Source organism: Papio anubis, chromosome 5, assembly GCF_008728515.1.
Source record: "Papio anubis isolate 15944 chromosome 5, Panubis1.0, whole genome shotgun sequence".
Classification (NCBI taxonomy): domain Eukaryota; kingdom Metazoa; phylum Chordata; class Mammalia; order Primates; family Cercopithecidae; genus Papio; species Papio anubis.
This window is the reverse complement of record NC_044980.1, coordinates 50401090-50412191: the sequence shown is the minus strand read 5'-3', so window position 1 is coordinate 50412191 and position 11102 is coordinate 50401090. Positions and strand designations below refer to the sequence as shown.

Here is an 11102-nt window from a genome sequence, read left to right as displayed (position 1 = left end):
ATCCTTGGTTAAGGCTTTGGATATAGCTATGTCATAAAATCTGGTTTAAATAAGTTAGAATTGGCCCAGACTAAGAGACTTAATCTTCATTTCTCTTTTTTAGCATGTACTCTTGACATTAAATTTTAACACACAAAAATATTGACCTTACCTCTCCAGAAACCAGAGCTATCACCATCTTCAAACTTGCTGTTTGAAAAACCTATACAAAATATAAAATGAAACAATTTCCTGTACCTCTGTGGTAATAAATAATAATAATAAAAATAATAACCACACAGGGATTACTAGTTATGAAGACTTTTTAAGATAAGCAGTACACAACTGTATACATAGCTATCACATGCAAATTCACTCAGGCTGTAAACAATTTCTGCTTTGTGTCAGTTTATCAACTCCATTCTCTTAAGGTTAAAAACAACTTTCTTTTCAGCCAATTCTATATTACCTCAATTGTCACATACTCCTCTATATGCACATCGGCAAAACAGAGGAATATGTCAGTGTAACCACTATATGTTTTCTATTTCAAACCATCAAAATTCTCAAAATTTTACAAACTCAATCTCTTCATCTGCTAAGGACAATACAACTAAATTATAATCCAATAACTCAATGATTTTCTCCTCAATAACATGAAAATCTTGTTAGCTTCTTTTTGTTTACTCTTTTAAAAAAAGTCATCAAACTTATTTGTTTGCTTTCAAACTTATTTCCTAAAAACCTACGTCTAAGAGTTATGCATCTCTGGAGCATACAGACAGGTCTCTAGGACTAATTTTAAAAAGTATTCATCAGTAATCTTTCATAAAATTAAAAAATGTTTTTAATAAGTTTAAATAAAATAATCTTTAGTGCAAAGGCACTCAGGGAATATATACCTTCAAATTAAATGTCAATATGGAATGTTTGTCAATCAGTATTTAAACTCAATTATTAAAAAATCACTCAAGTTTTGATTGTAAGATATCATAACCAAGTAATTACCTCTGTTTCCAAAACTCTTTCCAACTCCAAAACCACCCATTGTGGATGTATTATCTCTTTTATTAGACTCACCAGCATCTGAAAAAGGTCAGATTAAACTCTTTAACATACAAAATTAAGTGTGTCATCATCAAAAACTAAGAATTAAATGAATTCCCGGCATAAAGGGACTTCCAAGGATGGGAATAGAGTAGCATAGAAACCTAAAATTAATTAACATACCTGCAACTGAAAAGAAAAACTCTTAAATTATGATACCAAGGTAAAAACAAATCTACTACTGGTGAAATACAGCTTTCTACTTATTGGTATTATATTGGAGACCTTCAAGCAGGAAAATTCTGCTCCATAGTTTTCTATATGTTGAATTCTCATCCTGATAGAGCCAGCTATTATACTCTGCCCTGTGTGAAAGTCATTGCTATTGAAAATGCTATACTGTGTCCTGTTTAACTGTTCTATTTTTTATTTTTCTATTTCTTATATTTATCACATCCTTTCCACTTTTAAAATTAAAACAAGGGAATACATAAGAGAAAAACCTAAGACTACCACTCCCCTCCTGGCCTCCGCATTTCACCATACTATTTTCCCATACTAACTTTCTTAGCTTTGTTTCTCACTATGTAATTCTAAACACCCAACATTTTAATTCACACCAAACAACTCCAAAACTCCACATTGTCAACTGCTAATTTTACATCTTTGTACATGCTATTCCTTTGGCATAGCACTCCCTGCTTTCCTATTTGTCTTATCAAAATTCATTTCATTCTTCAAAAAAACAATTATGTGAAGTCTTCCTTTAGCCCTCCAGTCATAATTTATCCTTCTTCCACATTCCCACAGCATACTATCTGTACCTTTTTAAAGGAGTATTTCTTTCCATGTGTTTCTCTACCACTAAATTAAAAATCTCAAGGGCAGAGATGTGACAGCAAGAAGCAGGATTATTTAAAATAAAAAATTTAAAAAATAACAGGAGAGGCCGGGCGCGGTGGCTCAAGCCTGTAATCCCAGCACTTTGGGAGGCCAAGACGGGCGGATCACGAGGTCAGGAGATCGAGACCATCCTGGCTAACACGGTGAAACCCCGTCTCTACTAAGAAATACAAAAAACTAGCCGGGCGAGGTGGCGGGCCCCTGTAGCCCCAGCTACTCGGGAGGCTGAGGCCGGAGAATGGCGTGAACCCGGGAGGCGGAGCTTGCAGTGAGCTGAGATCCGGCCACTGCACTCTAGCCTGGGCTACAGAGCCAGACTCCGTCTCAAAAAAATAAATAAATAAATAAATAAAAAATAAAAAATAACAGGAGAGACATCCAAAACAGCATAAAATGACGCTTTAAACTATCACTGAGAAAAAAAGTAAAGCATTCCCTGTGATCCCTATATACTGTCTTACTTACCTCTGTAATACCCTTGTAGAGGGGAGTTAAAAGGGATCTGTGTAACTTCTAAAACCACAGGTAAAATTGTGTATGCCCAACTATAAAAGTATTTTAATCAGATTTCAAAGATGTGTGATTCAAGAAGTCCAAGCTACTTAGACATACTTCACAGGACATAACAAGCTAGTCGATATTTTAAGCAATTAAGAGTCAACTTCGAAAACCACATTATTAGTTATGCAAGTTCTACTGAGAAGAAAATCAAGATTGAAACTATATAGGCCAGGCGCGGTGGCTCACGTCTATAATCCCAGCACACTGGGAGGCCGAGGTGGGTGGATCACCTGAGGTCAGGAGTTTGAGACTAGCCTGGCCAACATGGTGAAACCCCATCTCTACTAATAATACAAAAAAATTAGCTGGGGGTGGTGGTGCACACCTGTAATCTCAGCTACCTGGAAGGCTGAGGCAGGAGAATTGCTTGAACCTGGGAGGTGGAGGTTACAGTGAGCCGAGATTGTGTCATTGCATTCCAGCCTAGGCAACAAGAGCAAAACTGTCTCAAATAAAACAAAAAAAAAAAAAAAAAAAGAAACTATATAAAATGTTGGAAGAATCATACGGAAAGTAAGTTATACTCATGGGTCTACAAATGTCCCAGGTTATAGAAAATATAAAGCTAATTGTTTAAAGTATTAACAACTGAGAGTTCTGATCAGAAATTTTATGTGTATTTCAATCTAAAACATGAAAATAATTTGTGGTAAAATCTGCCTCAGTGATGATTTTCTCACTGAAAAAGGTTTTATTCAATAATATTTAGAAGACTGTATCAAAATATCACATAACCTCTACTAAAATGTAATTTTAAAATATATCTAAATACTAAATATGCTCCTAAATATATTATTTCTAATGTCAGTAATAGCTAATAAAACCTCATTTGAATCTCTTAGCACAATTACATTGTTCAAATAAGCAATGCATCTTAATATGCAGTCTTAAAAACCAAAATATATGTGATATTTGATTAATCATTTCCGTTAGTGGCAGAAACATGTCAAAATATAAGACTCAAATTTGCGTTCACTGTATCTAAAGAAATTTTCCAAATGTCAAATAAAACATCATGCATCTTTTAGTTTCCACAACAAAAATATCTGAAAGTATCAATAAAGTTTTTCAAAAAATAACATCTAATAAATTCAAGAATAAGTGTCAAGTATGTTTACCAAATAGCCCTAGCTATAGCAACCCCTAAAAGGAAAAAAAAAAAAATGACCATAGGGATTTTCAAACAAATTTAACTTGAAGTTCTAATATGTTATTGCACTATAATAAAATACAGCACATAGTATTTCTAGCATGTTAATATTAAGTCTAAAAATGCACTGTAGAAAGAGGTTTTGCTGTGTCATTATCTGTCATATCAGGTGGTTGTTCTAAAATTAAAAAATCCAATAATGGCAAAATAAGTTCTTAAAAAATTAATACTAATGAGCTAACACATGTTTCCTATACTGCCTTTTCTTGAAAAATATAAAATTCAAGAAAGAGTCCTTCTCACCTCTAATCCCTGAAGCTTTTACAAACATTCTTACCACGTCAATTGATGGAAATCAATATCATAAACACGTTAAGCAGCAGCTCTGTGAATCATCCGTCCATCCAACCCATCCATCCCTCCAACCAATCTGTCTAATCAACTTAACACTACTCCCTACTAGCCCAAAGAAGTAAAACAGCAAGAAGAAAATGAACTTGGAAAAACGATGAACTCATTATCTCAACACCAAGTCTACTATACACTGAGTTACAACAGATTTAGTTTTGTGCCAAACGGCTATGAAAGCCTTTGTATATACAATTAATCAACAGTTCAGGAGATTAAGGAAAGACAAAGATGCTTACCTCTGTTTCCAAAATTCCGCCCAGAGGCAAATCCACTTTTCATGAAATGATCTCTTCGAGAAGGTCCATCATCCATTTCTAAAGCAAACAACATTTTGAAGTCAGTCAAATAAAAACAAGTATCGAGTACTTGCAAACCTTAAGCCTTCTCAATGTGCCACATGTGGCAAAGAAGAAATTTTACATAGCAGTAAAAAAGATGACAATCAGCCCGGTTAAAAAAAAATGGCTATATGAATAGCTCTCCAAAAGAAAAATAAATTGTGACTAAATCTCACTCATAAAGAATTAGAAATCAAAAGACAGCAATTTTTAACCTCATAATTGAATGGAAAACAGTCCTTTCCGTTCCCTGAAACAAAATAACAAAATAAATAAATTTTTAAAAAATGGAAACCAGTCTTAAGTTTGCTAATAGCCAGAACAAAGACACAGGGAAACAAGCATAAAACATACACTGGGCCGGGCGCAGTGGCTCAAGCCTGTAATCCCAGCACTTTGGGAGGCCGAGACGGGTGGATCACGAGGTCAGGAGATCGAGACCATCCTGGCTAACACGGTGAAACCCCGTCTCTACTAAAAAATACAAAAAACTAGCCGGGCGAGGTGGCAGGCGCCTGTAGTCCCAGCTACTCGGGAGGCTGAGGCAGGAGAATGGCGTGAACCCGGGAGGTGGAGCTTGCAGTGAGCTGAGATCCGGCCACTGCACTCCAGCCTGGGCGACAGAGCGAGACTCCGTCTCAAAAAAAAAAAAAAAAAAACATACACTGTATTTAGAGTATAAACTGGATCAATCTTGATCCTAATTTAAAAGGCATATACGCTGAAAGTACAGTAACATGAATTTCTCCTCTGGATACAATCACATGGTTATCCAGAAAGACACACAAAAAAAGTTTTTATAAGCATTGTCTGTAATACCAAATAAATGATCAAAGTGGAATAAAGAAATTATGGTCATCCATACAATAGTATGCACATAGATTTCACAGAAATATACAGCATTCCACATTAAAGAGCTCACATTCTTCAACAATGGAGAGTGTTTACAAACTGGCCATGTAGAAGGCCATAATGCAAATTCAACAAAAGAGTTCAAAAATCAATTCATATACATGAGATTCTCTTATCACAATGCAATCAAATCAAAAGCTATTAAATATGAGACAAATTGTTTAAAATCCCATTTGGTGACATATTTTTAAAAACACTTCTATATAACCCACAGCTCAAAAAAAAAAAAAAAAGAAAAAAAAGCACACAATGGAAGTTTAAAAATACTTCAAATTATATGATAAAAATGTGACTTTATCAGTATTTAAATATTTACGCTAGAAAATAAGAACTCAATAAGCTTAATAGCCATCTCAACAAGAATACTAGAAAAACAGTAAATCACACAAAAGTAAAGGAAATAAAGAATGAAAATTAATAAAATAGGAAACAGCTTTGGGAGACCAAAGTGGGAAAAGATGCTTGAGGCCAGGGATTTGAGACCAGCCTGGGTAACATAGCAAAACCCTACCTCTACCAAAAAAAAAAAAAAAAAAATTAAGTAGCTGGCTGTGGTGGTGCACACCTGTAGACCCAGCTACTCAGGAGGTTAAGGCAGGAGGATCACTTGAGCCCAGGAATTCAAGGCTGCAGTGAATTATCATTAAATTACTGCCCTCCAGCCTGGGAAACAGAAAGAGACCTTGTCTTTCTATCTGTCTGTCTCTGTGTCTCTTTTTTTTTAAGGAAACAAACGTAATATAATGGCTCAAAAAGGCCAGAACTTGGTTCTTCGAAAAGACCTATAAAATTTGCCAGGATAACAAATTACTAGAGGACCAATAAAGGGGGTGAGGGGAGAACAGATACAAAGATACAAATGAACAGTATTAGAAACGTGTTTAAAAAGAATCTCAAAGATAGAAGAGAAAGACAACTAGAGAACTTCTCTGAACAACTTTATGCTACTAAATTACAAGAAATGAAAAAGTTCCTAGAAAATTAACTCACCAAAAGTGATTCAAGAATCAATAAAAAACCCAACTTTCCTACAGAAGTTAAATCAGTACTTAAATTTCTGCATCAGAAAGATGCAGAGATCGTGTTTTACAGGTGAGTTCTATCAAACTCTCAAAGGACAAATCATTCAACTGTCACACAACTCTTCCAGGAAACAGAGAAGTAACTCACTAACTCATTCTACAGACCAACATAACCTTGATATGAAAGTTCAGAAGAAAATTATAAACCTCTTACTCATAGATACAAAATCTCAAAAACAAATATTAGCAAACCAAACCCAACAGTAAATTGAATGGATAAAATATATTATAACTAATTGGGTTTATCCCAGTTTGCAAGGGTATTTAACATTACAACATCTAAAAAAGGTAACATACATGAATAAAAAAAAAAAACTAATCTCTCCAAATAAAAGTATATGACATATACTTTTTGAAAGTCATGAAAGTATTTAACACCTTTCATGACTTCACATATACTTAGCAAACTAAGGAATGATGAGTTTGTTCATAACAGCAAAAAAGGAAACAACCCAAATGTGCATAAGAATTTTTTTGTTGTTTTTGAGATGGAATCTTGCTCTGTCGCCCACGCTGGAGTGCAGTGGCGCGATTTCGGCTCACTGAGACCTCTGCCCCCTGGGTTCAAGCAATTCTCCCGCCTCAGCCTCCTGAGTAGCTGGGACTACAGGCGTGTACCACAATATCCAGCTAAATTTTGTATTTTTTTTGTACAGACAGGTTTTCACCACACTGGCCAAGCTGGTCTTGAACTCCTGGCCTTAAGTAACCCACCCACTTCGGCCTCCCATAGTGCTAGGATTACAGGCGTGAACCATCGTGCCTGGTGGGTAATGTTCTTACAAGTAGTGGTGGTTCAAAACATTAAGCTTTATGGTTTTCCACAGGACTTTAATACATTAGATTTTTTTAATGAAAAATTCTTCAATAAAGATTCTACAATAAAGTCACAGGGTAACAATTATTCTTGGGAATCCTACCTCTCACTAGTTGGAAAAGAAGTCATTTTATGAAAAGATACTTGCAAACGCATGTTTATAGCAACACAATTAGCAATTTCAAAAATATGGAACCAGTCCAAATGCCCATCAATCAATGAGTGGTGTATACATACACAATGGAATACTATTCAGCCAGAAAAATGAAATGAAATAATGGCATCTGCAGCAACCTGGATGGAATTGGAGACCATTATTCTTAGTGAAGTAACTCAGGAATGGAAAACCAAATAGCAGATCTTTTCACTCATAAGCAGGAGCTAAGCTATGAGGATGCAAAGGGTAAGAATGATACAATGGACTTCGGGAACTTGGGGAAAGGAGTGGGATGGTGGGTGAGGGATGAAAGACTACAAATTGGGTACAGTGTATACTGCTCGGGTAATGGGTTCACCAAAATCTCACAAATCACCACTAACGAACTTACTCATATAAGCAAACACCACCTGTTCCCCAAAAACCTATGTAAATAAAAAATACATAAAAATGATGGTACAAAAGTATAAGGTTCTAAGAAAGAATTAACTCAGTTACCTTGTTATTAGCACACAATCCTAAGGAAAATATACAATTATTTCCTTTCCATTTTTTAGTAGTTTTAAATCTCACAGTAGTTTCACATGTAAATGTGAAAGTTTACATTCACTTTCATGAATGTAATGATATGCTGTCATTGATATATATCATGGCAGTCCCCATAACACATATTATACATAGCAATAAAAATAAGCCCCTAATACCAATAAATGATGGAGTATAGATGCTCTTCCTGAATGCTACGAAATCCACGAAAATAAACCAAAAGAAATAAAAATGAAGTCCATTTAAAATGAATTTAGTGTTAGTGTACACAATCCCCAACTGACCACAAAGAATATCTCCCAACATAGTTACACTTGGACCAAATCCAAAGAGGCTCAAATATTGAACAACTTTAAAAAAATCCATATACTAAAACCACCAAGCGAAAGAACCCAATTATGTATGAGACTTCAGTATGAGCTCTAGGACTCTATAATCTTCCAACCTTTCTTCACAGTGATTTGCCTAAACCAGAATGAGGAAAATTAAAGGAAGATGAGAAAAGACTTGGTGGCAAAGAGTTTTGAAACTATTTAGTGGTGCTTAGGGCTGCCAGCTGTCCTGACTTCTAATCCCTTTCATTATCCAAAGTAGCTAAAATACTAAACACTTAGAATTCAGTGTCAAGTCTTTCAAGTAGAGACCTCAGAGTATAACAGTAATGTGCATTCAAATTACCTGGTGATCTCATTAAAACATACATTCTGATGCAGTAGTCCTGGGTGCGGTATGAGATTCTTCAGTTCTAACAAGTTCCCAGGTGATGCCAATGCTACTGTTCTGTCAATCACATTCAGAGAAGATTTTTATATCCACCAAAAGACATGAACTAGAAAATATTCTTAAGAGAACCATTCATAATAGGCAAATACTGGAAACTATAAAAATGACCATCAATATTTTAATTTATGGTATATTTACATAGGGAATATCATACATCCACGAATAACCTACAACTACTTCTAACAACTTGGAGAAAACCTCAACAAAAAAAGAACATAATGTATGATGCCATTTTATATGACTGCCATTTATAGGGAAAACTGATCTATGCTGTTAGAAATCAGAATAGTAGTCACCTCTGGACAGAAGCACAGTGCCTGGAAGGAAAAGGAAGGCTTCAAGGGTGCTGTTAATATGCTGTTTTTCTTCATCTGAGTGCTGGCTTTCAGGGAGTGCTCACCTTGTGATAATTTAGTGAGCTGGACATTTATGCTGTGTATCATACTGAAATACATATTGAATCTATGTGTACACTATGCTTCAATAAAGTTGAAAATAAAAAAAAGAATCTGCCCTGGCCTAGACAGTTTTATGAACAAATTCTATATAACTTATAAAAAACAGGTAATTTTCACATTCCAGAGCTTATTGGAAAACATGAAAAGCTTGAAACCAAAATCAAGTGAGGACAACATGACAGAAGAAAACTATACACCAATCTTACATTAATTCAGAAGTGCTAACTAAAATATCTAATTTCATCCAATACTACAATAAAAGAGCCATGTAAGGCTTAGCCCAGGAATAAAAAGTTCATTTAAAAATTAATTTACTACATTAACAGACATAAGGGAGAAATAATAGAAATCAGTAATTCTAAAATGCCATTTGATAACATTCAACTGCCATTCCTGAACAAAACAAATATTCAAGTAGAAATGAAAAGAAATTCTCTTGGCATGATAAAAAAAAAAAAAACCAACTATTAGTAGCCTAATGCAAATATCACAATTATAAAAATTTGGGAGTATTCCCATTGAAGTGAGGAAAAGCCTAGACGTTTGTTATTTCTAGTACTCGTTAATGAGCTGTAGATTTTATCCAATGCTTTAAGACAACAAAGAACAAAATCATTTAAGAGATGAAATTTGCATCACACATCAACAAGGAAAAGACAGGATGCTTAGATGGTGCTGGAAAAACTAGGTTGCTATGTGGAGAGAAATAAAATTGGATCCCTATTTCTCACCATATTGAAAAAAAGGGATTCAATGGTACATTTAAAAATTGTTAAGATGGCAAATTTTGTGTTATGTCTAGTTTACCACAGTTCACAAATGCAACTCCTCAATAACTAGAGGCCCATGGCCAGGGCTGACCAGAAAAACTTTAATGTCAAAGATCCTTTTTTGTGAGTCATTTAGGAATACTCATACTGCATACACTATGTCTTGATTTCACACTGAAAGATGGCCACCATGATTAAAAAAGGGTGAGTTCAGATGATTAAAAGCTCAATGTGAAAGGCAAAAGTCTAAGGAAGATAATGTAGGAGGCTACTTTTCGACAGAGATGGGGAAGAGTTTCTTAAACTACAAAATCAAATTCAGAAGCAAAAAAGTTATTTAATAACTTCAGAATTAAATTTTTGATTAATAAGGCATATCATGAACAAAGCTGACAGACAACAGAATGGAAGAAGATATTCAGTGTCTAAATCAGGAAAGAGCCTAAAATCTAGAATATTAACAATGCCTGCCAATCAACAATAGGAAGAGCTAGCTCAATAGAAAAATAAACTAAAAATATGAACAGGCAACTCACAAAAGTAGAAACTTACAGAATAACAACATGTATATGAAGAGACAGCCAGATACATGCATATTAAAGCAATGATGCTGGGCATGGTGGCTCATGCCTATAATCCCAGCACTTTGGGAGGCCAAGGCAGGAGGATCACTTGCGCTCAGGAGTTCAAGACCAGCCTGGGCAACATAGCAATACCCCATCTCTGCTAAAAATTTTAAAAATCAGCCAGACATGGTGAGCAAGTCTGTAGTCCCAGCTACCCAAGAGACTGAGGCAGGAGGATTCCTGGAGCGTGAGAGATTGAAGCTACAGTGAGCTATTATCACAGCACTGCACTCAAGCCTGGACAACAGAGCAAGGCCCTGTTACAAAAAAAAAAAAAAAAATTTTTTTTACTTTATACCCAAATAGACTGGCAAAAATTAATTAAAATTAAAAATGTCAAATGTTGGTGGGAATATAGGGACTATGAGAACCCTCACAACCTAATGACGGGAGTATAAACTGGTATAGCTATTCTGGAGAGCAATTTTTGAAATATTTAGACAAATTAAGTCCATTACCCCTTTCCATAACCCTGTAATTCTACTCTTGAGTCCACTATTCAAAGTAATTCTCACTCTGGCCCATAAATAAACATATACAAGAATGCCCATCCTATGGTAGC

General features: G+C 35.1%; 1 protein-coding gene across 1 annotated transcript in view; it reads right to left on the bottom strand.

Moving 5' to 3' along the window:
• DDX4 (DEAD-box helicase 4) overlaps positions 1-11102 on the bottom strand; it is a 99680-nt gene that overhangs the window by 74580 nt on the left and 13998 nt on the right. The window contains exons 4-6 of the mRNA XM_009208425.4: positions 4288-4365; positions 988-1065; positions 152-202 (exon numbers count right to left, since the gene is read on the bottom strand). Coding sequence (XP_009206689.3) covers positions 152-202; positions 988-1065; positions 4288-4365 — 207 coding nt within the window. The remainder of the gene's footprint in view (positions 1-151; positions 203-987; positions 1066-4287; positions 4366-11102) is intronic.